The sequence below is a fragment of the Psittacula echo genome (assembly GCF_963264785.1).
Source record: "Psittacula echo genome assembly, chromosome: 11".
NCBI lineage: Eukaryota > Metazoa > Chordata > Aves > Psittaciformes > Psittacidae > Psittacula > Psittacula echo.
The window spans coordinates 3,461,037-3,489,006 of NC_137746.1; the positions used below are offsets into that span (position 1 = coordinate 3,461,037).

Below are 27,970 nucleotides of genomic sequence, written 5' to 3' on the forward strand. Positions count from 1 at the left end.
GGTATAACACTTTTCAGGTCCTTGAATATATGCCATAACCTAGTTGGGCTGTCCTGTGTGGCTGAGTTTGAGCGTGTTCTGGGATCTCTGCATTTTTTGACAGAGCCTGCTGGATCCTGGAACAGAAGAGGCTTCTTCAGGCTGTGGGGAAGGTGGGTGGATATTGATGCAGAGGCAGGGCCAGACCGGCTTACCCTCTGTGTACAGTAACTGTACACGGGAGCAAAACATGGGCCACAGTTACCAGTTAGGATGGGAAGAGAGGCTTCCTGGAAGTGGCTGGGCTGTGGCTTGGCCCACCATGGGATGGCAATGAAGCATCTTCCTTGTTGAAGGTGTTGTAAAGAGTCCTTGCTAGCTGATTTTTGGTTGCACAGGGTTATATACCAGCTATAAACTCTACAGTGCAAAGAGACTGAGTGCTGTATGTACACACATTTTGATGTGCATGTTCCTTCTGTGTTAAAAAATCCCTTTCTGTGCTGAAAACATGAGGGCCCTTCTCCCACCAAGTGTTCCCAGAGGTACCTGCTCAGTTGTGCTTTATTTTCCAATCCTTTTAGTGACACCTAGTGCGACCTTTGGGAAGTGCAAGTTTCCGTTTTCCTCACAAGAACCCATGCCACTGCAGTAACACACTCCAAAATTAAACTGAAGTCCTTAAGCTACACATCTTTAGTGTCTGGTATTCCTGAGCTGACTGAACAGTCAGTTGGCTTTGGTCCACTCATTCCTGAGTGGCTGTGAAATCTCTTTCATCAATGATGAAGTTTTCCACAGAGATGGAAAATGTGTGCCTCCTACCTCAAAAGCAGGCTAAAGACTTCAAAGGAAGAGCTTCCTTCTCTTTAGCGAGCATTCCCAGGCAATGCCTTTTGGAAGTGCAACCTCTTCTTTCTCACAAAACTAAGTGGCTTCTGTAAGGGTTTATGTTGGTATGGATTTCAGCTGTGTGAATGATACAGCAACCAATACAAACTGGGCTCATAAATGCTTGGAAAAAAAAAATGCAGAATGGCTTCAAACAGGCCAATATTAAATGGCTGGAACTAGTTAAGAATTCCTAGGCCTTGCTTGGGCTAAAAGGCTTCAACCTCCTAAGCTAAACCACCCCTGAAGTCAGATGCTGAACAGAAGGATCCAAAGCACCAAGTGGAGAAAGCCCTGACCAGAGCATCTCTGAGCATCCATGGGTCCAGCCAGCCCAGGTAAAAGGCTCAGCATCACCCCACATAGTTCCAGGCCACCAGTTCTGATCTGTTCCTCTCACAACTAGCTATCCACTTAGAAAACACAGGCTTAAGGTCAAAATTAATCCAAGTACACCACCAGCACCAGTTCAAACATTTTACTAAATCGGTTCACACAATCTCAAAATTGTAAATATAATTAAGGACAACAGGGTTTCTGTATCTGGGTTTTTTCCTCTTCCAGGTTTCTCATTAAGACAATAAACAAACACAAATTAGGTTTATAGCATCTGTTCTTTTAAAAAATGAAAGGAATATCACTCGATGTATCGATAAAGCACCACAACACAGTTACAAAATAGGGTTGGCCTGTTTCTGTCACAAGTAAAAGACTACGTACTCCTACCAGCTTCCTGCCTCCATCCAGACTTCATTAAAATAAAACTATAAAATCTCCTAGATTACACTAAGGTCAGACAATGCCTGGTATACAGTGCATTAACAGCAGTAATGCCAACTATCAGTGCCAACAGAAAACAGTTTAGAAAGTAAAAACAAACAAAAAAAACCCCAAACAAAATAAAAACCAACAAAAATCCACCTTTATTCCCCTAGATGAGCAAAATTCAAAATAAGGGGTGCTCTGCTCCACAATGAGTTAAGGACTGGGGGAGAATGAGGGGTAGAAGAAGGCGGGGGGGCTGATACTGCAGCTTTCCAGGCTTAGTTGGCATCTAGTTTGGCCATTTCCTGCACGTAGATCCCTATACTCTCGCTGTCAAAGAGCACGAAGTACACAGTCTTGATTGAAGAGGACATTGTTGACACGAAGTAGCTGGAGATGGCTTTCAGGATCAGCTGAGCAGCCGTTTGCTTTGGGAAACCATTTCTAGGAGAGACAAAAAGAAGAAAGGAAAATCAGGACTTGCTGACGCAGCTTTGGATGGTGCAACCTTGCAGGCAATGTGCCAACTTTTCTCTGCCACTGCATGGTAAATACCGCTGCAAGGCTCAGTGGTTACAGCCTGGATTAGAAGCTGCAAACTTGTTTGTTTAGACTTATAATATCTAAAATTCCCAAAATATGGATACAGAATCTACACACTTAAATGGGCTGAACTTTACACTATCTGATGGGTCAATTATTCTCATTTAACAGACAGGTAAACCAACAGCCTGAAGGGGTCAGGAAGCAGCACATATATCAGGGTTGCAGAGTCAAGCCTGCCCTGAAAGCAAACCATTAAAGAGGAATAAAAAGGGACAGAGAACTTGATAGAGAAAATGGAGCATATAGAGTACAAAATGGGTTTACCACTACTAATGGTTAATAATAGAGCACAACATTTTAAAAGTTACTTGTACAGCCTTGCTGCAGACTGGAAAGGAAAAGAGAGTGAGTTCTAGTAGTCTGGTAGCAAGAAGCAACTCTGGCAGCACCCTGATCACTTCAAACGTGGTAGCACAAGTAAAGCAGCCTGAGTGATGCGGAGAGCCTCTTGGCTCACATCAAGCCTTGTCTAAATGGATCAGTCTAACTTTACTGGGGTTGGGAAGCAGAAGTACCTGTGTCAGGTCTGACCTAAGGGACCTGGTGGCTTTTCTATAAGCCAGCCTCAGCATCACTTCCAACACTCCTTACATCCTTTTTAATTATAGGCTGATTCAATGTAAGTGCAGTCCTAAGAAAAAGATCTTGAAAGCCATCTGCTTTGTATTAGCTGCAGGGATCTGAAAACCAGAGGCCCTTCTACTCCTCCAGCTCCTGCCTCCTCCTGGAGAAGCCACAGCCACACAGAATAACCCTCGCTGCTTTCCTAGAGGACAAAACCGTACATGACTGAATTTCAAAGCTCACTGTCCAATTTGGGACCACTTCTCACAAGCTTTTTCACATTTTTATCCAGCAGCTCTTGTCCAAAAGTTTTATCTAATCTTAGAACAGGTCAAGCACAAGTAGAACAGTCTGAACAAAGCCATGACTTGAACTCTAAGTTTTATAGGTCATGGCAAACTCCTGGTAACTACACTGAATGAGGTCAAAAGCTCTGCTGCTGCATTACCCATGAAGTACTGCTGCCCACCAACTGGGGTTTCACTGCAGCTCAAGTCCTAGTGCTCCCCAAACCACAGTGAAGCGTGCTGCAGTAACCAGCCCGAAGGAGATGGGACAAAACCACTGTTACGAGTGAGACCCAAACAGAATGGGAATAAGCCCATTTGTACATCACCTGGCTCCTCATGCACTTATAGATCCACGGTGGTCAATACTCCCCATTATAAAGCATGTAGTATTAATACTGATTCACAGATTACACAAGTGGCTGAGTTTCTCAGAGTTTCCTCAGCAATTCCAAGAAGCTGGGCTAAATCCACCTCTGGCACTAACAGGCACCACATCGCTTAGCATTTGCTCACTGAAGCACCACACTGATCATAAATGCTGTTGTACTCTCCTTCTCATTACATGCTGCAAGACACAAAATGAGAAAGGCAACCAGCTGTGTCATGGCCCGCTTACTGCACATTACCTTACCATAAAATACACTCTGAGAGCCACGCTGTAGTAGCGCTGCCTGTAATGTGATATTATACCTGCTGCCTGAAGATAATGCTCGTTATATTTCAAAAATGATGTCAGGAAATAGCTCATGCTATTTCTTTCTTTTCTGAAAATGACTATTTATCTTTTACTGAAGAAGGGGGAAAGAAAAAAAGGCAAAAGGCATTGTGAAACCCTTGTACTCTTCCAAAGCCAAATGAGCTGGTCAGGAGAATCAGCTGGGTGACAAGTTAATCAACTGAGAGCATAGTTTTGACATAGGAGCTGCTTGCCACTGCCAGCTTACCTAGAGAACAAGACACAGACTCGGCATGCCTCCACAGCTGATTACTTGCTAGTTACTTATGAATGCTGCATCCTGGCAAATACTGAACAGATCTTCAAGGAATTCCGCTCCTGAGCAGGAATTGTCATGCAGGCCAGTATTAAAGAACAAACAGGGTATGCACTGCTATTGAATCACTCACAAAGGACACAAGTCATACAACTGCCACTTCAGCAGCGTGGTCACCACAGTGCAAGTGAAACAGCAGCAGTCCGCTCAGAAGGAGGCATGCACATAGGGTAGCCAACAATGTAAATTGTTCAGGACCACACTGCCAAAAGAAAGGAGAGAGCAGAAAAATGAGAAGGAAGGGGCTGACCAAGTGACCATGTGTGGGCTGCAAAGAACAGAAGCCTCTTGCACTGATCTAGTGGTCCCAGTTAAATTCCTGTGAAAAGGCAGTGTGAAGCTTTACCAAGCTAGTGTCAATTCAGATCAAAGTCAGAGCCTCAGGATGAAATCCCTACTCCAACGATGGTTTTACATTCAATCCCTAACTCTCCCTTTTCTCCTGCTGGCCCTACCAGACTGAACTCCAGGCTACCTCTGCACCGCACCCAACTTGTGCTTTCCACAAGTTGGCCATAGCTGAGCATCTGGCCCACTGAATGCTACAAGTATGTGATTTTATTTCCCCCCGTGATTTATTTGAACTGCCCTCATGTAATCCCATTCCTCAACTATAAAAGAGAATGAAACTGTTTATGTGGGTTTATTGGGTGATGTCTGCTTGACAGATGTCTGTACTAGAGCAGCTGCATACATGTGGTGTCTCTGGCATTTGCTGTCTTTAAAAGCTTGACTTTTATTTTTCTTTTAATGCGTCTGACTTCATAAAGACAAGTCAAGAGCATTGTCAGAATATATTAAGTTCTCTCCAAATTCAATTTATGCTTAAGTATCTCTAATTAAGAGGAAAAATACACAACCTCATCTATTTCTCAAGGCCTTTTGATTCCTCTCCATCATTTCAAAGCACCACTTCAACTGGCTTGAGCGAGAACGATGTGCACATGCCAAGTGGAGGACTTCGCCTTAGATCTTGCCTGTCAGTAATCAGGTTTCATAACAGAATGTGAATCTAATGACTGTTCAGGGTTTCATCATCTTCCAATACCAATCAACTACTTCACAATGAGGGTTGGGAATGATTCTTCCCTGGGAGCTCTCCAGAAAAGACAGGGAAGATACTTTACATAGTCTTGCTTTTAGATAACCAATTCCATAGTTTCTCTACAGGCTGTGGAGGAATAGAGTTTCTCCCAAAAGCAATTCAAAGCTTCTCTTTGTACTGACTAGCCCACGAACCTCACAGCTAATTCAACAGGTTAGTACAAACCCTTTGCCATACTCCTCTATTGTTGCACAAGGTTTGCTCCTGTTATCCTCTTAAAAAGACTTTCATGCAAATTAACCTTATTTGGAGCTTTGACTCACACAAGTTGCTTAAATTTATTATCTTTATTTATTATATGAAACTTCTACTTCTTTATTGCCATTCATCCAAAAGCTCAAATAGCGCTTTCTGTTCTAACCCACAGAACAGGCAGGAATTAATCCAGTGCTGCAACATGGAACAATGGGAAGAATATTCTTCCTGTACCTCAGCCAACTTCTTTCATGGCAAATTCAAAGGGGGCAGTTGTTCAGCCTAGAGTTGGTCTCATACAGAGCCATCATTAAGGTCCAATTGTTCCCTCCCCACCCCAAACCCAAGAGCCTCAGGTTAACAGCATAGCCCATACTCAGACTCCGCAGGCACTGAGCATCTTGTACAAAGCCAGAGGACCTTAACTTTAGACTTTGGCTTTCAAAGACCACATATTGAGAATCAAGGCATTTCAGGTTTGCTGCATAAATAAACACTAAGTCACATCTTCTGGCTATCCTAGGACATACATTGCAGTAAGTTTAATTACACACTAAAACTAGGTAAAACAGACCCCTTCATGTCCTGCTCTACATCCCAATTTAGATGAACAAACTGTCTGAAAAAAAAAAAGATCTCTCTTTTAGTATCCTCTTTAGAAGTTTATTTTATGCTATTTAACCTATTTGCATGCTTTAAGATTCTGCAGGGATTACTATGAGACCTGCCTGAACTAGTGTTCATACTGCAGGCTCCACACACAGCTTCAACCAACCTAGAAGAAACATTTAGGGAAAGGATTTAAACAAAGAATAAAGTCAGCATTGTAGCAATGGGTTTGTACACGAGAAGGGATTGCAGGATATGAGATGGCGCTTAGAAAACGTGACCTATTTGGCGCTGGGTTTGTGTAACAGCCTTACCTGCCGCTGCCAATTGAAGGAAACGCAATTGATTTCAGCTTCTTTTCATCAGCCAGAGCCAAGCAGTTCTTCACCGTCTTTTCCAGCAGCTCCTCGCATTTGTCTGAGCCCCAGCCTGGGCTATTACAGTGGATCACAAATTTTGCAGGCAATCCATGGCCAGCACTGACAACAGCTAGTAAAAACCGAAAGTGAAACATAATTGCTTTCCTCTCCTTAGGATTAAAAGAGTGCAAATGTGATTAAAATCGCAAACAACTGACAGACGTTCCTTTAGCCCGGGTGAATGTTTTAGATTACAAATCACACAGCCTTAAAATATAACAACATGATTACAGAGACTTTGTATTTTCCATTTCCAGCTGCACTTTGCTGTGGTAATTTATAAATCATAGCTATAATCGAGCTTATTTTCGAGAGAGCAAGAATTCAAGCTGACATCAAAGGAAACATTTAAATTGGGGTTTGTGCAAACCTGTGCAACGTGGAAGGAAAAAAGCAGTAATCTTTTAGAAGCTAAACCTGTTCAAGGGATGATCTTGCTCTGGTTCAGTTTATTGCAGAGCTACAGTAAGTATCAGGGTGCTGGACAGACACATAAAGACTTGTGAGACCTTCAGCTAAATACAATTTGTTTAGGTTGTATGTAAAAAGAAACCACACTGCTCACAAGAACATACACTGAGCCCTCACCAAGAGTCAGGCCCCTAACACACTTTGGGATATAATTATACACAGCCACAAAAGTGTAGGGATAAAATGGCAGTTTATGCCTTCAAAAACAATAGTAAAAATGCCAATAATTTAAAAAAATAATAAAAAATAAAGAGGTTTGTGAAGGTGCTTAGAGGGCAGAAACCCTCCACTCCGTTCTGGAATGTTTATGGCCATTTTGTTATTTAAGTATAGTAGAAAAAAAACCTCTTGGAGCACAATCATCACATATGGATACTATCCCATAGCTGCTGCAGGAAAAGAGAATATAGACTTTGTCATATGGCATTCTGACTGGAGGTGAATCAGAAAAGTGCGTTCTGAAGGACGATGGAAGCATGAGCATTTCTGTTCTGATGGGCTTGCAGATCCCCAACATGTTGAAGAGCCTCACTGTTAGGCAATGTTAATTTGTCATAATGTGCAACTAAAATGTTGGCAGATTCAGAATACATCATAAATCCCAGACAAAAAAAAAATCTATTAAGAGCAGCTGACGTATCTCTAGTCAGATGTGAAATGTGGGTAATAACTTCATCCTGCAATAATGAAACACTGTATTCACACACATCACCAACTTCACTGTTTCTCAGGGACTGATTTCTGGAGTTGTCGTTAATTAACTCATTAGGATGCTGTTGAGGATAACTGTTCATTACCAAAAGCACTTGTCCCTTAATACAAATGCAAATGCTCTGAGAGGGGAACTAAGTTATGCTTCTGCTGTAGAAAGAGACAAGCATCCTAGCATTCTGCGCTGGCTACAGTTACATTCCAGCTAAGGATCCTGGTTACTGGTAGATTAAAGGGATATCTACATAATTGAGAAGTCTGAAAACTGGGTATCCATATGACTGAGAAACTGACGTGTATCAGCTTTTCTCCGGTTCTCCAACAAGTCCCTGACACCCAGTTTCTCATGGTGCAGCGTAGAGCTCCCCATGGGGTAAGATTGCCAAGCAGCTTTCACATCTAGGGGAACTTTTCTCTCCAACTTGCAATCTATTTGTAAGCAGCTGGATTAGGGCTGATAAGCAATATTGTATGGAAGAAAAAAAGAAATAACTGATTCCACAGACTTCTGCAGGACAAGAATTCCAAGCAAAATGTATTAAAAATGTTAAAAAGCCAGGCAAAAAATAACCCCAACTCAATGTATTAAGCACCAGAAGTAAACAGTTGTAATTTTTCCTGTCAGAGCTGAAGCCTTACGTCTCCCCTTCAGCTTTAGTTAGAATTCGTTTACAAAACTGCGCACACTGTATTTATTTTTATAGCATAAACACAGATGGCAGAATCAGCCTTCTATATGAACAACATGTATCAGCAATTTCACAGATGGTGTAAAAATTATATATCGCCATTACCACACTTTATTACTCATATAGTAGATTTTTCTCAGATATTACATAAATTTTGATAACTAGGCATCAAAAAGTCATAAGCTTTTATAGTGATGATTTTGGCACCGACAAAACCAAGTGCCCAAGCAGATGCTGAACTTTAAGCACGTGCTTAAGTTCAGTGAAAGTGGGCAGCATTTCAGCAAAGCAGATGTTTAACGGAGTTGGAATCAACCGTTCTGAAAAATAAGAGCCTCATGAATTGCTTTTCTTAATAATCAGTGTCCACTGTGTATGTGTATACCTGTTAAGAGACTGCTCTTACTTGGAGTATCACACCACTTTCCTGGATGCGTTGGTAATGGTCACTTAAGATGCAACGTGTGTATATTAACTTTGGAGAATAGAAGTATCACGTAACCCATAAAAGCTGCGTGCAGACAGTAGGATCCCAAGTGCTGTATTAGTGCACTAGCAGGAGCTCTGCTGTCTGAGTGCTGCAGACAGTGAAGCCAATGCCTGTGTGTTTTGGCTGCATGTTCCCGAGCGCAGATCCTCACCTCCAGCTATGTCCAATGGCCCGTTCTTTTTGCGGAGCTCAATGACAGCTTCCACAAACTCCTTGCCGCCTTTCTTTTCCAAAGTGCTCCCTAAACAGAGAATGGTTATTTTACTCATCTGATCCCAGTTTCCACAGCAAACATGCGACTCATCATTATTTTATGACATTCCTCTAGAGTTTTCTACCCAAACATTTTTTTTTTGGGGACTGCAAAGTAAGATCTAAACCTTTTGGGACTTGAGAATTAGCTACTCATTAAAAACAACAACAACAACAACAGAAAGTAAAAACCAAAAGAGACAACCCTAACAACCCAAAAACCTCACATTGGTTTATCCCTTGCCAACATTCTCTGATTTCAATGTCAAATCATCTGACATGACATCCCTACCTCCTTCCTTATCACGAGCATCTGTTAGGGTGCAATGTTCCAGCAGGATGTGCTAGCTCAAGAGTGGTCGAAGGTTCATAATTCCTTCCCCTAAGATGCATTTTCCCCTCTCTCTTATAAATTGCTTTAAAGAGCCATTTGCCACAATAAGAATTTGAAACTCACCTGTTCTTGGTCCCTGACCCCAACAGGTGGCACCAGGAATGAAACAGTCTCGTGAGTGCAGCGGGCTGCTTTACTTGGTAACTGCCCAGCTTGTTGAGCCACCTTTAACCAAGAGGAAGAGCCTCAGAAATAAGGAGAATCTCTAAGGAACATATTCCTCCAATGAACTTCTCTAACTACAGCTAAGGAGCTGGACAACATCATTCTGGGAGGAGAAGAGCTGTTCAGTGTTTCGGGGCAACCAAAATGTATGCTGTTTACAAAGGCAGTCCATCACTAAATGGTTTAGATCTTATTTTGCAGCTCTAGTTGTAAATATTAATGTATAAAAAAATAGCCCAAGAAAGCATTTTCCTAACTACATAAGCATCCCACATAATTTTGCACTGTGCATATTAATTATAGAGGTAGATAACGCAAAAAGCAGTGATGTTTCATAAAGGCTCTTATTTATTACTTTGAAAACTGATTTCCATCAATTCAGAACTAGGATCTATAAAGATCTAGACATTCATTTGCTGAAACCCCTTACTTTCACTGATAAAGAAAGAAAACAAATGCATTTTCTGATGGAAGTGCACATACTATATGCTCAAGGAAGCAGAGCCCTTCCTCCAAGAGTCCGTTTACTAAATAGGGTTATAGCTCTAAGTACTAAGAGGACTGAAAGATGCTTTTGTTTCAACACCATTGCTAAATTTCTTCCAAACTGGAGATTAAATGTTGGAAACAATGCATTCAAAAACTGACTCCACAGCCCTGCCTCTATTTTGCTATTGGGAAGTTCTTGCTTTTCGAGGTACAAAAGCTGAGGACAATTATAAAGTGTCTGTCTTTCCTTTTGCTTTTTTTCATAATCATTTCATACTGGGTGCTTGCCAAAAGCTGGATTGTGAGGTCAGAGTGCGATTTGCTTTTAGTGCTCATTTAAGCTTTTTTATAGAAATACTTCAGTCTAACCTTATTCATAATCCTAGGAATTTTCTGAAACTCCAAGTTACCCATCCCTGTGCAGCTCGGATCTCACAAATCTCTTGGGAAAGGCAGTAACTGCTCTTTCTGTAGCAGCAAAGTGTCTTAGGAGAGTGCTAAGGAAAGAGATCCACATCAGCACGGAGGTGCCTGGGTACATGCAGCCCTTTCAAGGCACGGACGTGCCGGGCAGCACGAAGCCCTTTGCTGAACCAGCCTGATGCAGCAGTCTTACACAATCACTCTTGACAGAGAGGGGATGGGGAGGGAAAGCAGCAGTCTTCCATTCTAGTTATATCCCTGTTGTATGTATTTCCATACCATTCCTATTTATATTTGCTTATATTCCAGTTATATTCCCCTTGAGTCCATGAACTCAGATCAGTCCAAAACCCCATGACATTCATAATCCTTAATTTCTCTTGTTTCAAGGGGAAACATAATTAAGCCTTGCACAGAACCCAGGAACAGAAAAGATCTATTAAGTAGGTCATTTCTTTGCCATTGCAAAGCTGTTGTACATTTAATGGAATTTAGCCTAGTTTGGTTTAATTCAATCCAGAAGGATCAGCTTTTTCCCTTCTACTGGGAATTAATTCATAATTAAAAGCAATGAACAACACTGTCAGTCTATTTCACCAAGCTCTCTGCTTGCAGATCTGGTCTATAGAAGAGCAAAAGCACCGTTTGGTATGACTCAGTAAGGTTTTCTGCATTTACTCCTCAATTATGTTCTCTTTCTGATTAATAGCAAGGGTTTATATTGAAATTATATTTCAGAACTACGTTGTAAATTAGCTTCATCTGGGAAAGGACAGACTGTAGTTAAGCATTTTCCACTACATTAGCAAGTTTCTTGATGGAAGTCTTGCTTCACAGCTTCAAGGTTAGTAGCTTATTTGCTCACAGGCATAAATATGTGTCACTCCCATGAGAATAAGATCATTATCTCATGCTTTCCAAGCAGGCATTGGTATCAGTGTTGAAAACAGCGTTAGCAGAAATTTAGGCTCTAAAATTCTCAGGATAAACCCCCAGTACATTTAAATTGTTAGGGAAAAAAAAAACAACAGAAATTAAAAATAATTAAAAAAAAATTTAGATGGGGAAAAGTTAATCATTGGAAGCTAAGCATTTGTGCACTTCTATTCTTTCTTACAGCAGTCAGAGGCAACAGGAACCTACGCTAAGGAATGAGCAGTACAGCTTCGAGAGACAATTTTCTCTGTAGGGTAGCAAAGCATTTCTTTGTCAAAGAGTAGGAGGCACATGAGCTAAATGGGTCTGACTTTAGAAAGTTAGAACTTTAGACTGCTCTAGACTTTAGCAGTGTATGCTTCAGATACAGGGTATTATGACACTTATTTCAATGCGTTTGCATGATGTTTAGCCAGCCAAGTCACAGCTGTTCCTGCCCAACAGGCCATACAGAGCTACATTAGTCTACATGTTACTTGGAAAGTAGCCCGTTTGGAAAAAGCAGGAGTTGTGGGCCATGCCAGCTCTGCGGCAGGACATGCCCCTCTAACCAGGTACTGGAACGGGGCTGCAGGCATGGAAGCAGACCATTTGCATAGCGATGATAAGGTTAAGGTGAGATGTAGAGCAGAGCCTGGCAGCTTAAGCTTGGTGGGTCATCACCTTTACCAGTAATTCCACATTCAGCCCAAATGCGGATTTGCCTTCTCAAATTACCAAGGCAGTAAGTTAAATTACTGCTACCCTTTTAGAAAGTCCCTCCAAATACTGTACGTAGAGCGGGGTATTACTAAGGGAGGAGTTACTCAGGGGACACTGGAGATACTGAATTGAGATGTCATGTTTTCTGTCATGCCTTCTGTCATCGGTGTAGCTTAGGTGTCTGCCTGCCTGAAAAACATATGTAGTATCACTACCTGTGTGCTTGTGCGTGTGAGGACTGTTGACTCGGCTATGGATATAATCAGTCCACAAAACACAAAAAACCTAACCTAAGAGTTCATAAAATATGGATGGGTTAGATCCAGCATGTCAGATGTGAACATCTGAAACTTGGCATGGAGAGGGTGTAGTGGAACTGGTTAGAAGTCTACAGATCAAGACTCAAACCACATTCAAAACAGGCACTTAACATGTCAAACAAACAATGTGGTAATTCATTTTCCTTGGTCACAGGCCTGCACTGAACATACTGTTCCTGCACTTCAAATTTTGGCGGTGCAACCTATTGTTACTTCTGAAAAGTCTGATTTGGTGATAAAACCCAAAAATGCCTACAGAGTTTGCAATTCTTCATTTCTTTTAATATCAGTCAGGACTGCTGGAAGTGAGAAATGAATGCAAATCTGCATAGCTACAACAAGCTTGTGGCTGCTGATTGACCATGCACACACATACAAACTCCGCAGCACTGAACTTGCCATTACCTACTTCACCACCGGTGTAGAAGTCAGAGTTTGTCGGGTGAACGACAGCATCACTGTCGATCGTGGCAATGTCAGCCTGTACAACTTGCAACTACAACAGGTAAACAGATGTATATCAACCACGTTGGACAGAGACCCAGCACAGGCTCTACATTTACACATGTACCAACGTCCATATTTTCCTACCTTTACATCTCCAAACCTTGCGCCAAAGGAGTATGCTGAGTTGTGTGTGCAGGTGTGTGTAGAGAAAGGGGTGTAGGGAACAGGAGGAGGAATATTGAGTATGACATCATCAAATAAATGTTAAAATGACAAGTCAGAGCAATCACATGAGATCATTTCCAAAGTTTTAAAATCAGCTAATACCCCATTTCACTTGGCAGTAACCTAGAACAACCAGTTCCCCACAGAGCATGACACTAAAATATGGAATCTGTTTAAAAAAAGAAATTCAGGATCATCAAGCCAAACAAAATAACTAGTTTCTCCATTTTGTCAGCATCAATAAGCTGACAGGCACCAAGCTTCATATGGATAGGATGCATCGTTTTGTTTCTATAAACGACAGTCTCCTTCATATGGAGGAAACTGTATCTGCAGACAAGGTTGTACTGAATGTGCTTTAAAAAATAGAAATGATTGTTCTTGTATTTTAAAGGTTAAGGCACATTTTCTAGTTACGTGTTGAATGGCTGAGACACTTGTAAAAACGTACATATTTCTGGGAAAGGCTGACTGAAATCTTTTCCTTGTTAAATTACTGTGTACATTCCCATAGGAAACACAGTAGTAGAATTACGGGGTGTATTCCATTAAGGAAGTTTTAAACCAAGACAGCAGCAGGTGTACTCAAATAAGAAAGGAATGCAGTACTTAATGCATGGCAGTTAATTTTTCTTTAACTTTAGCTGAAGAACAAACTTCTGTTGAAGAAGGATTTACTTATTTTTCAATATGGAACAAGACAGAAGCTTTAGAAGCAATACATCATCTACGATAGTATCTACAAGTTCAGTGTTGGTATAACATCAGTATTTGTTTTCAGCTGAATGAAAGTGCCGAGGAGTAATTGAAGTGCAATGGAAATAAATGATTTGTCTGAATTAAACATGAAATTGAGGTAGGAAAGATTTGGGAATAGTTAATTATTTAATCAATCCTCTTTAGAAATATTTATGCCTACTGTGAGTATCAGAAAAAAAACCCAGATTGCAGCGAGAATGGAGAAACTGCTTATTTTGAAAACAACCTGACAAAGAAGTATTTTAGTCCTCAAAGTATCCAAATAAGAAACCCCCCAAAATAGCTAACAGTCACATATGATCATTATGGAAAAGAATTTATGAGTTTTGCTTTAACAGAAATCAAGACTAGCAATTGCTGCGAGTATTCAGATTTGGTGAAAAAGGATTTTGAATGTAGTTCTTCAACAAAACAGAACCTGCAGGATTTGAATTTCTGCTCTTTTTAAATATAGGAAGCCCTAGAGAGTAAATTCTGGGTTCCATAATTTCCATGTGACCATTAGTTGTGTCAACCCATGCCCCATTTACCTAGGTCATCTTTAAGGTCAATGTCAGCATTGGTAGGATTGATAATGGCCTCCACCTCGAAGCCGGCTAAATTACTGATTTCACTGTGAATAAGGTTCAGCTGAAAAGAAAAGCATGAGGTGGGAAATAACAGGACAGCTGGGAAATCACAGAGAAGCTGCAGAAAAGTGAGCTTTGCAACACAGATGGAGATAGCATCACTGCAAACAAATATGCAAAATAAAAGGCAGGTCATAAAGGAGGGTTATTATCCAAATAAAATTCAAACACAAGACTCAAACATTGTTCACACTGGGGGGGGACATAAAGGTACCTACTAACAAAGTCTAGTTTGGCTTTATGCTGATCACTATCTGGGATTGTTATAAGAGGGTATTTGTTTCTCCTCTAAGTATAGATGAAGGACACGCTGATCATTTCTTGAAGTACCAATTACAGGAATGTGCCATGACCCCTGGGCACTAAAACTTGGATAAAAGATGCTGCTCCTCCTCCTTTAAGCCAGTAAACTTGAGAAAGCACATGTGTCTCCAGCAATCCCTCCAGCCTAACAAAGGGATGTGTTCCCTTATGAGTGGTCAACACATTCTGTATTGCATTTCAGTTTTCATTTGCACAGCTCCGCAGCCTTTGGGAAGAGCTGGGGATGTCCCATAAGCAAGCACTATTATGTGCTTACTGCTGCTAGGTTTTATTTCATTTGCTTTATTTCCTTTTGTCAGTTATGAAAATAGAGATTTTGCCCCCATCCATTAATGCTCATGAGCTTCTCTCACTAACACCATGTATTTCAAGCATGCCTTTCAATTTCTGTCTTAACTGCTACAAAATTGGAAGGATTTCTCATGGGCACACAGTAAATTGAGGAAGTCAGCACAGATAATGTATTAGGAAAATATTCTTCCCTGTGAGGGTGCTGAGGCGCCGGCACAGGGTGCCCAGAGAAGCTGTGGCTGCCCCATCCCTGGCAGTGTGCAAGGCCAGGTTGGACACGGGCTTGGAGCAACCTGCTCTAGTGGAAGGTGTCCCTGCCTGTGGCGGGGGGGGTTGGAATTGGATGAGCTTTAAGGTCCCTTCCAACCCAAACTGTTCTATATCTCACATCTGTACTACCTGTTCTCAATAGAATAAAAAGAATTAATGAAATATGACGAAGTGCAGATTTCAACTTCTAACACCACATTTTGAGCAAGACCTAACAAAATATTGTATAAAATAAGAAGTCAGTGAAAAAGTCAGACCAGCAATGGTAACGAACTGATCCTGCCATGTCCTTCTAGTAAGAATGTGTATTTGGAAGTAGTTAGAGGTGTAAAGGGACAGCACAGCTTGCTTCCTACTGATAGCAGAGAAAGTTCTCATTCATTTATGCAAGCCTTGAAGCCAGCTGCAGCTAAGCCAGGCTTTCCTTCCAATCCCAAACCCACCAGGTTCAACCTCCGAAGCGTAACATTCAGGCACAGCAATTTATCTCATCAATAATAATTTTGTCTCTTGGTTTGTATTCCATGTTCTATAAAATGAACCCTTCAAATCTCCTCCTTGTGTCCCTTAGTTTATTAATAAGGAATATGAACTAATTCATGAAACCAGTACAAGTGAATGGGTCATTTAAGGAGGCCAACATCCATGCATTTAAGTTTTATGAATAAATTGTTTCCATTTCATTCATGTGATTATATGAATTGACCTTCTTTCTCTTCTTAAAAGCCTACAATTTCATGCAATTTGCAGATGGTGCTTGACTAAACTACGCTCCCTCAAAATAGGGTTATTTTGGCTAAAAATGAGTGTAATTCAGCCCTGCTTTAAGTATGGGTCTGTTGAGGAATTTGTAATAAAATCTAAGCAGGCTTGCTTTCCAAATAGCTTAGAATCCTTTAATATTTCACACATGGTGACTTATTCATACTGGAGTTTGAGTCTTGAGTTTGACTACAAGCAACTGCTGTTTAAAAAATAAAGTCAAATCATATCAAACCAAAAGGTTAAAAAAAAAAATTGATGAATTTTGAAATAAAAAAATAAAGAAAATAAGAAAACCAATGACAAAACACATGCACACACCAAAAGACTGGTTTGTGGGGATTTTAGTATGTTCCTAAGCATATTTTGTTCACTTAGGTGATGCTTTGATTCCTATGTTCTACAAGCTTATGCCCCAGAATACTGGCTGCAGAGCATTTTGTTTTCAGACCTCTAACCTATCTCTGTGCCTACTCATATATGGGATTTACATAGTAACTAGATGGCAATTAAAGTTTCAATTTAACAGTAACATCAAATGCTCTAAAAGCTGCCCATCACTGACAGCCTCTGTGGCAGCTAAACTTTGCAGCCACTGTTCAATGCAGTGTTAGTGATTGCCCAAAACTATTAAAACACTCCGGAAGTTTTCCTACTGAATTAACCCAGTGGGTTATTGCTCAGTTTTACTACTCAGTAGTGTGAAGCATGTATTAAGACAGAAGTAATCCCCCCTAAAGAGCCACTTAAAACCATATAAATAGGCACGACTTGCACATACATGTGCAGCAAAGAAGGGATGCAACTTTAGGTAGCATTTAAATTGCATGTTAGATAAAATGCAGGTGGTACTTAGCACATCCATGAGCATTCTCTGGGCCAAGCCTTGCATTTCTTACTTCAGACAAAATTACCTTCAAAGTCTTGGGAGTGTTTCTGGTATGAGTTTCATACAGAAAACTGAAGATGTCTGTTGCAGACAACAAGCTGAGGAGCTTGGAAATTCCAAACCCTAATGCTTAGGCTTGAGACCTTACAACTCTGCCTCTACTCTGTAATTGTCTCAGGAAAAACAAACTAGCTGATGTGCAGAACATCATGTTTCCATTGGGACATCACCTGTAGATGTGCAATCATTTACCTAATAGCTAGATTTTAATGCTTAGTGTGGCACTAATATACTTCTAAAGGTGTAGCTGAAGGGTTTGTTGCCCTTTCCAACCTCTAAGAGTTTTTGGCTGAATGTCAGCAAGATTTAATGATTTCATGTCAAGATTTAATGCAGTAACTACATTCTAAAAACTGGGCAATACCCAGGTTTGCAGCATTCTCATTTGTGCTTTCAGTAATTAAATCTGGGGATATTAGAAACACGAAGAACTACTCTTGCAAATAAAACCCTTCCCTTCTGCAAGCTTCGAGCCAAGAAGATTTTTCCCATTAAACACTTTTGAATGACGTGATCCTAAGGATTATTTTCTCCCTTCTCTTCATTTAGTCCATTATTTCCTGATCTAGCAGGTAGTGGTTTTGCAGATCAAAGAGACATGCCGTAAAGGTGTCCAAAGATGTCACAGGATGTCCAAAAGGTACAGATTATTTGTCTGGTTGGGCTTTTCAGTCTCAGGTTTCTGTGTTTACACTGCACTTTAATAAGAACACACAGAACATGAAAATCTGTATGTACAAACTCAAGAAAAATCAAATAACGATGATTAATATGAGTGGTTTTGCTTTTCAAATGGAAAAGCTCAAGGTGTTTTATCATATTAAGCTTTCCTACCATCATTGTGAAGAGTATCTCCAAGTGTGTCTCCATTATGCAAATGCAGAAGGCAACAGAAGGAGAGGAGGTGATTTACAGTACCTCTGACTTGGCCAAAACCAGAAGCCAAAGTCATGGTTTCCAGACCTCCAGCTGAACCTGAAAACACTGTCCTCCCTACCCAAGAAACCAGTCTCCTTCCCTCAAAATGCTGTTTAAAGGAGAGCAGGCTCTGCTGAACAGAAGGAAGGTCCTCCCTTTCTGCCCTCATGCTTTCCAAACAAGCAACACACACGCATCTAAGGAATCAAACTGCAACTCTACTGTCTGCAATCACTATTGATGAAATTCTTAGTTCATTATGTTAATGAATGCCTTGTGGCATTCATTTAAGACAACCCTAACAAATGTGATATTTTGCTGTTAAGCATCAGACTTAAATTTAGACAACTAGTTTAAGAACCAAATATTACCTTTTTAAACAGCAATTGCATGTAGAAATGACTAAACAGAAGCATTTACCTGATTAGAAGCCACTTGAGTTTTTACAGAGAATTGTTACATTTAATTTGTAGATTTGCCAAATAAATAGCATTTATTTGGGACTGCCAAGTGTCAGTTCACTAACATCCACCTTAGCAGGCTGCTAAACCTGCACGTAGCAGCAGATATCCTGTCACACCCAGGATCTCCTTGGCCCATGCAAAACACACCTCATGTTTAGAGGCATTCAACTCTCACCAGTTCCATGTTTGACAGTTTTATCTTTGTCTTATTTATCACAAGAAAATTAAAATTTTTTGGGGTAGTTCTGAAAACACATGTTTTGAAATTAATTTCTGGGGAATGGTCTGAAAATATTCCTGGGAATAGGCCAGCATGGGGTTTTTTTTTGGTTATTTTAACGCTAAATAAAATCTCTTTGATCACTACAGTGTAAAGGGTTTTTTGCATTCTAAGCTTTTCACATTTTCAGTCTTAAAAGAATTTAGGTTGGTCTCAACATGCTATTTTGGGAGTAAAAATCGGAACAGAGACATGAATACATTATTGATCAGCTCAAGCAAGGCAAGATTTTCATTTTTAACTCAGAATACAGAAAATTCTTGCATTTGTTAGACATAGCCTATCTTTAGATTTGTATGCTAACCATTCACTGCCTCTGAAGACAGTTTCTGCCAGGGAATCAGCAGCAAACTATAATCTGTGCTAGACAAGCGTGCTAGACTCATCTCCACAGCACCTATGCATGCTCTATCCCTCAGAAAACAAACCACTGCATTTAGAGTGTTTGCTCCTAACAGAGGGGGTTTAATTTTTGTTACAAATAAACGCTAAAACCTGTCCCCCACTCACATGCAGGGCTAACTGACAGCGAACCGGTACAGGGATGGACACGTCATACCACTGATTATTAATAGGGGGCTGCCCTCCAAGTGAAGGAGAAAGCCAGAAAGCCCATTTCCCAGTGCAAGGTACTCACTGGAAAGCTCTACAACAGGCACTGGCTTTGCTCACCATAGCTTAAAGCAGTCCCAGAGCTCATGACTCTTCCACTGAGGGTGACAGCAAAGCCCCACTGATTTGATGGGTCACTCTTGCTGGAACACACCACCAGGCATTACTATAGGATTCCTATGGTAACTAAAAGCTGTTCAAAATCAGGTCCAAGAGTCTGACGCTACTTGCTTTCTTGAAACACTAATGTGTTTTACAAGTTTGGGGCTCTGATTTAGTCATCAAAGTATGATCAAAACCAGCCCCTTAGCAGTAGTCAAACAACAGCCCCCTACCAAAGCAGCAACCCGGCTCTAGCTGTAAAATTCATTGTGGAAAATCAAAACTCTTGCAAAAAATAACAGTACTCTCATGCATGTTAAACTGAGCAAACAAACTGTGGAAGGGTAAATGGAGAACAACCTCAGTATGAAATAAAAATGAGTCAGAGGAGATGCATTCCACAATGGACAATGGCTCATCGTTTATGACTTACAACACAATGAGCTGATTACTGAATGATAGAAGAAAGATGCAGTTTTACTTCACAAAGTTTTCTATCACGAACTAAAGGCAGGTTTCAAGATAAAAGACCAAATTAATTTAATGAATTGTCTCTAACTGGATCCTCTCTTTAAGCAGGTATTTCTATTAGACCACCCCATGTCCCAAAGCATATTCACAGGGAAAAAAAGGATTGTTGATTGCTAGCTTTTCATAAAAAGCATCATTCGTTATTACACAGCATTAACTTTTGTAAATAACAAAGCAGAACAAAACATAAAACCACTATTATGAACCAATGTTTGAAAGAGGTTTTGATAAAAACCTGGAAATCATTTCCATCAGCAATGAAGCGGGCTGCCCATTGGAAAAAGACAGTTCATTTTTAGGATTAGCTTTGGCAGAAGGTTAGCTGGAACAATTCTGCTGTTATGAATAAAATAAGAGATACAAGCACACAGGCTTGCCTTCTCTTCGAGTATTTATGAAGCCATCTGAAGACTCTCTTGTATATTTTTAAAGTTTTTTAAAAGTTGTTTCAGAGAATTGCTTTGTTCAAAAATTAACAAACATCTCCTCAAGTGCTCAGTGGGGAAATGTCCATTGTGCCTAGGTGGTTTGGGGAAAGGGGACGGGTGCAAAGGGGTATTCCCTAAGCAGCACTGAGAAATAGGTATTCAGTTAGAAAAATGCAGGAGCATACCTTCTGGCCAAGAAACAGACTTTTGGTGGACAGGACTGTGAAACCATCTGCAGGAGTTCCCTCTGTTGTGCTGTCAGCACTGGCTGATTTGCTCACTTCTCCCTGCTTCTTCTTCCAAAAACATAGTTAATTAGTTAACTCAAGGCTGAGAAAAACAGTTTGATAACACTACGATATATGACATGCCATAAATGATCACAGGCAATAAAGTGCCAGTACAAACACCAGCATTTGGATTTTATCCTTTAGTCTAACTGCAGTGACCGATTACAGCTGAAGGAATCAATAGGAAAAATGACCTCAGTGTCTATACATCAACCTAAGTCTTTTCTTGCCTACCACAGTGCACACTTCAGAAGACAGTTGTCTTCAATGAGAAAACAAACAGCCTGAAACTTTTAACAGCTTCCTAATGGCTTGTGTGGAAAAAGATAATGTATTTGTTCATATGTATGAATAGACATTCATTTTAAGGTAAAACCTGACTTGCCAGAGTACAAATTCTCTCTCTCTCTGTGAAGAGAAGAGCTCCCAGATGCCACAAAGTTCTGTTTCAGAAATGCTGCTTTGTAATCTGGCCATCCTTAGAGGCAGGGTCAGAAGAATACATCTACTTTTTACCTGCCTAGTAGTAGGAAATGAACTGAATCATTTTCTCTGTCTTGTTTAACACTATCACCTTCCTTTATCTCCAGTAAAGCTGTAGGTGGAGAGGGTATTCCCCTCCACCACCATTCCTTTTATCAACTGTATTCCTGAAGCAAAATAACAGTTTTCAGGAATGAAATGATTTACAGAATAGAAGAGAGAATTAGGAACATTTTGAAAGGGATGTTTCATGGAGACAGTGAATTGACTGCTGTGGTTATAGTCAGTTTGTGCCAAAAATAATTTCATATTTTCAATAAAATTACTACTTATGATTTCATATAAATACTTGGTGCCTCAGCAGTACCTATGCTGAAGCTAAAAAGCACACCTGGAATATTAAGCAAGCCACTGTTCTCCTATTGGCCCTTTCCAAAGCATATAAACTAAATCTGTGGCCAAGCAACTAAAATGACTTTGATGCAACAGTATATTGGTGCTTTAGAAGCTGTAACTATGCTTTGCTTTACATAGATGTTTTGGAAATTAGATTTTCATGGGCCCTATTTCAATTCCCCAGGAGTTTACTGTTAGCCAAATACCAATATAGTAAGTAGACAATACAGTTTATTGTGTGGAAGAAAAACAGAACCCCAGAACAGACTTCCTGCTTTTGTAATCAAGTAAGGGGGAAAAAATTCCAGATTTAGGGAACTTATTAGTGCATTGTTATTAGAAGCACTGCACTTGAAATGTCAGCTAGTTTCTAAGAGAGAAAACTAAGTTCAACAGTTCAAAACAAGAGTGAAACATCATTTGAGCGACCAAGTAATTAGTAACAGAGACATACAGTTCTGTTTGACCTGGAAGCAACTTTTCACATGCACTGTTCATTTCATGTGAAAATCATGTACTTTTCTTCCCATTTTCATAAACTATGGCTTGACAGTAGTTGTTTTGCAAAACAAACAAAAGATCCTTTGTCACACACAGACATTAGCAAGATTCCCTATTCCTACAAACAAACTAAGAAAAAGGAATGAAGGAATGTTCTCCTCAGCTTAAAAATGTTATTCTTAGGTTTTTTGTCGTAAGAAAAATCACATTTTGGTCCTCTTGTTCTTGCCCTCACCTCCATATTTAATTTTGAATTACTTTCATTGATGACTAGGAAATAACCCCCCCAAAAATAAACATGGAATAGTCTCAACTCTAACATACCAACAGCAGAGAAGGACATTTGTGGGTCTTCAGCTCAGCCAAAGACATCCTGTATAGCCAACAATACAGTTTCTTTGATGCAGCTATCTGATGGTAGCAGTATTGCATCCTACTTCAGGGGTATTTCTTACTCCTTGGGTTTCATCAAATCAACTATGAGGAACCTTACACTAAACTAGACCAAACCAAAACGTATTAAAAAACCCAATAAGCAACAGCAAACCACAAAACTTGAAAACAGGACTCTGACACACTAACGGCTGAGGGCATTGTTGCAAGTGACTTAGGCTGTTGTTTTCATTCATCATTTAAAATTGCAAAATGCTCTTTTAGTTTGACTTTACCTGTTCAAAAAACCACCCCAACCCCAGATTCTTTGTTTCTTGCAGGCCTATAGCAATACCTGAACAAAGTCCAAGCCAGTGCACTCTGCCCAGCCCAATGCAGGCATTTGCACAGTCACAGCAGACCTGCCCCTTTAAGTCACTTCCTATGATCTTTTTGCTCCCCACACCCTTCTTCTGTTTCCTGGTGCCTTCAGCCTGTGTCCACCTAAAGACTGCTTCATACAGTGTATTTACAGCTTGTCTGCACTCTGTCCTGCAGACCTGTGCCACTTCTGAGGGTTGTCAGGCTTCCAGCCGCTCTAGGGAGAGGGCAGCACTCCCTTCAGGATTTGCTTAGACTGTACTGTCATCACTACTGTCAACAACACATGGAAGAGACCATCTACCCTATACATGCTGCTCCCTGCAGCTACTACTAGCAAGTTTGTTTGGGTTTAAAATGAACAGATTACTCTACCTTGGATTTCCTTGCCCCCTTCTTGCCGCCTGCTTTCTTTGATACAGTTTTTTTCTGTGATGGAGACTTTGCCTTCTTTGCTGGAGGTGGTGTGATGATGGCTTCCAGTTTTCCTTTTGATCCCCGCTTCTTTGCCAGCAGCTCTGGGTGAATATTGGGTAACACTCCACCACTGGCTATGGTGACCCCTTTCAATAGCTAATGAGAAAATATAAGAACAAGTTGTAGGGGACAAATTCCAGCATTTACTCACCAATCAATAGCAAATGGCATTTACTGCAAACATTGTACATTGCCTTGAGATTTAACTGGTTCTTGCATGTTTCTCAACACATTGTCCTTAAAGAAGGAACACGAAATGTACAAAATGAACCTGATCACATATCAGATTTTAGCTATAAAGGGATTATGTGTTCTTCTAGCACACATGCTTGTAACTATCAGTGCCTCTTGGGCTCACACAAGGTCTGTTTCTGTGAAGCCATGAAATGAAAACTGTTACCCAGCTATGAGAAAACAGGACAGCCCCAGGCACAGACGTAAGGGCAGCTTGTGAGAGAGAAATGGGATCCCAAAGTCCATCAAACAGGACTGCAACGGGTACCACACTGTGGAGAACCCAATGTGTGTCCCAACTGATGAATGTTCTTAAAAGTGCATTTTTAAAACAGACTATTTTTTTTTCCTTAGAAAAAGAAGCCTCAGCTATAGGGTAACATTCATACAAATCTCTATACCTGGAAATCTTTCTTCAAAAAAATCTTCATGTAGTTGAAGAAAAGAGAATCAAAAGTGTATAGTTCATTCAAGCCTTTAAAAGCAGAGCTGAAATAGATCATGTTCTGTATTTAAAACCACTTTAACCCATTTTTTTATACATCTAACGGGGACTAATTCACAATCCAGGAAGATACAAACAGTGCCAAAGTCCCTCAGGTACTCTCACCTTCTGATCTGTGTTTACTGCTCTCCAACCACAACTCAGTGAGGCTCCAAGCTTACAAAGGAATGATGAATGGAAAGTATTATCAGACAAAGGCAGAAGGAGGGTGGTTTGGGGATATTATTCTCCCCATCATGATATAAAGGTTTGGAAAAAGTATCTTTTCAGATGTGTTTTTAAGGCACCTCACACAAAGGTGCTTTCATCTTTGCCAGTGCCTCTGGCTTTCACCACACCAGTGTAATAACAATAAAGTCCAAGTTTTCTGCAGCCAAGTTAAAAGCATCTTGAAATCTACAAAGGACACAGACATGCAAGAGTTCCAGAGCTCTTAATTCTGTGGTCACAGTGATGGACTTCAATGGGAACAAGATAGGTCCCACTGAGTTCCAAGCTGTGTAATGGGGAAACAAAAAAAAAAAACCAGAAAACCTCATCTACAAGATTTTCTCTGTGTCTTTGTAGAGTTTATGACTATGTCAAACACTACCATAAGTGGTTGTAATAGTGCAAGCAAATGTCATATCACATCCCCATTGCATTCTGCACATTTTAAGAGTCCTGAAATGCATAATTAAGCTGAGTGCTGCTGTTAGTTACACAGGCAGTGTGCTAGTAAGGGAAGGAGCTGATTCCTGGTGGGTTACTCAATAAGCAGAGATCTTGAGTTACAAGTCAGCTATATGGAAAGACAATTTAAAAAGCCCTAAAGGAAATCCTGGGCCTCACACAGTGGAGTTTTTTCTTACCTGATTTAATTCTTCATCATTTGCTACAGCCAACAGGATGTGTCTAGGAGTGACTCGACCCTTCTTGTTGTCCCTTGCTGCATTTCCAGCCAATTCCAGAATTTCCGCTGGGAAAAAAAAAAACCAAGCCCCTTTCAATCACACTGTGATCATCAAGAGAAATCAATGTGTTATTTATTAGCATCCATGCAAACAGATTTTATTTACATCATGTTATTCCTGCCTGCTGTAGAAAACCATCAGTAGGTACCTACTTCTAAAACTGTAGTTTTCTTTTTGTAGGTTTGCTCCCTGAAGGGTGAATGCAATACACATTTCAAGTCCTGTGGTCTAAACTGTATTTACTTTTTTGTCCTTTTAAAGCAGCTCCCCTAAATTCTTCACTTTACAATGTTCTTCCCAAGGTTACTGTGTGTTCATCCCCAGGATCCCTCTCCTGTCAGGTGACAGAGCTTTAGAAGAACAAATGCTATAGTTTTTTTCACCTCGAACCTGTCATCAACATGAGTTCTGGCTTGCACTGCTTCTACTTTATCACTGGAAAAGGTGCTGCTCCCAGTTTCTCATTTTAACATTATGGAAATATACCAGCACACATCCAAGTTAGGGCACTAAAAATATAAACTCTGCTTCTACACTACAATGATTTTGTTTTTTCCTTGGAGAAGAACTTTCTGTCCAGAAGATGTAATTGATGAATCATGTTTGTTTGCTGCTAGTAAATTATCCTTTAGAAGAAATCTCCAGTCCTGACAAAACACATTTAACAGCTGGGCATATGATGGCTTTTATTAGAATTAGGAAAGATTAACTTGTTCCCTTGCAAGGATCTGTGAAGCAAAAGGCTGCAGCATTACCTCCTAACTTATCTGTCTACTCAACAAGCCTTAGGCAAAGAATGCTATTAATTACAAGAAAGTCAGGGGGAACAATTCAAGAAGTGACATAACATGTTTATCTGACTGCAATTATGTGCTACTGCTGTCTCCATTATACCTAACCTTTCATCTCCTTCTTTACAGACTGTGCTTCACTATTGCTTTTCATGCATTTCCTCCTGCAAACTGGTGGCGTTTGAAGAAAAAGGGGGAAAAAAAACCCCCAGACCTTCTTTTTTACATCTATTACACGCTAATATAATAAAATTTCACATTAGAATGGGCTATGATATTGATTTCACATTTAACAACTGACTATACCATGAAAGCACTCCCATAAGCTTGCTGTAGAGGCAAATAGAACTGAATTAAGACATAAATCTGGAAATGAAGAAGACTAAAATCAAAGCCCACATGACCACATACCTTTACTATAACACATAGTAAATCTTAAGTAATACTACATAGCACAGACTATGGCTTCTCATTAGCCCAAGCTTAACATAATTCTCCAGTTACTTTTCATCCTAAGTCCCATAATAAGCTAGCTATGACAGCTGCTTCTGGATGTTCTACACTTAAACTTGATCAAGGATTTTGGTAGGCTTTCACTACTTTTATGTTCTTCAAAGAGCACAATTAACTTTATTACAGGACGAGACAGAATATTAAGTCCAAGCCCTCCCAAACTCAACATTTCATGCTGACTATTGCTCTAATTTCTTTTCAAAGCGGGATTAGCAGGGTAAGGTCAACCTGACCATGCTTTCCACACCTCTAAAGAACTGAATTAAGCTGGCATAATCCTTTTCACATATTCTCAGAAGCCACAGCTTGCACATGCGTGGTTTAGTTTGCATTCAGCACCGCATACAGCCACTTGTGACACAAGACCTGATTCACCTTCCAACGGAAAACCTGGGTAAATCCTGTGCATCCTCACTGACCTCAGGAGGACTCTGTATCTCCACCTCTCTACATCAGGAGTTGTTCTGTTTGTATCTCAGATGTTATTAATGGCTAAAAAGCATGGGATGGATTTGTTGCAAGCAGCAGACTACTTTTTGGTTTGCCTCTGCTTCCCCTACCTCCACTCCTTTACTGCATCAGGCACTGCTAAAACAGTTGGGCCGTGTTATTCTCTGCGACTGATCAGCATAACTATGCAGACAGGTCATTTTGTAACTAAAGAGTCTAAGAAAGTGTTATGCCTGTAAAGCACAGAGGAATGTTTTATTTGTTCCTCATAAAACTGAAATGTCTGCCTTGTACAGTGGAGAACTGTTCTTGTAAGTGCTAAGCCCTCTTCCTTGGACAGGAAACTCATTTTGAAATTACAGTTTTCTAATGGTCCTTTAGGGAAGTTGAGGTACCCCACTTCCCTTTCAGGAACAGAACCCTCTGCACTGCTGTTGAGGACCACAAAAGTGGAGCTTGGGGAGAGGGAGAGAGGAGGAGGAGGGCATGGAGGGTGGAATTTTTCTTCTGGCCTTCTCCTTAGCTCTCCAATAATAATCAAATGCTGCTTGCGCACATAGAGGGATCCAACAGAACTCAGCTGTGCACACAAGGCTGGTCAAAGGGGGGCTCTCCCCTCTTTAAAAGCAAAGGATGGGGAGGTGTTTGAGCTGAAGCCAACATAGGTAACAATTTTTGATTTGGCACTGACAGAGACAAACCCCATCCAACCCCAACAGATTCGAGCACTTACAGATGCTAGAAACGGAGACTTTCTGGGTCTGGACGGGGTCTGGACTACTTGCCTGTACTTTGCTTGCAGCCAGCTTTATTCTTACGCTCCTTGAATTCTGAAGATTTAAATGGTTTCTCATCCATGTTTTGAACCACTTTTAAATTAGATTCAAATCTCTCTCTCTCTGTAAGGGAGCTGATTCAAACTGCCAGAATAACTACTCTGGATTTAGGTGTGGAGCTGGAAAGAGTAGTAGGTGGGAAAAGGTATTTAAAATTGAGATTGGATCTCAATTCTTAGGTCAGACCTATCTTTGGAAGTGCCATTCTACCAGGTGCAAAGGTTGAGTCATTGTGAAGTTCTATTTCATTAATGGTAATCTTTCCAACAGTGGCGAAATA

At 40.4% G+C, this 27,970-nt stretch overlaps 1 protein-coding gene across 4 annotated transcripts in view; it reads right to left on the reverse strand.

Moving 5' to 3' along the window:
* Positions 1-1,774: 1,774 nt before the first annotated feature.
* Positions 1,775-27,970, reverse strand: part of MACROH2A1 (macroH2A.1 histone) — a 42,543-nt gene continuing 16,347 nt past the window's right edge. Inside the window, exons 3-9 of one of the 4 annotated variants that reach the window (XM_080627194.1) lie at positions 24,999-25,105; positions 23,307-23,504; positions 20,694-20,801; positions 14,479-14,578; positions 8,988-9,077; positions 6,371-6,545; positions 1,775-2,079 (exon numbers count right to left, since the gene is read on the reverse strand). In XM_080627194.1, the coding sequence (XP_080483320.1) occupies positions 1,914-2,079; positions 6,371-6,545; positions 8,988-9,077; positions 14,479-14,578; positions 20,694-20,801; positions 23,307-23,504; positions 24,999-25,105 (944 nt within the window). In that variant the 3' untranslated portion in view covers positions 1,775-1,913. Of the gene's footprint in view, positions 2,080-3,536; positions 3,661-4,264; positions 4,350-6,370; positions 6,546-8,987; positions 9,078-14,478; positions 14,579-20,693; positions 20,805-23,306; positions 23,505-24,998; positions 25,106-27,970 lie in introns of those variants that run through there. The other 3 variants (XM_080627193.1, XM_080627196.1, XM_080627195.1) reach the window with 3 other exon arrangements.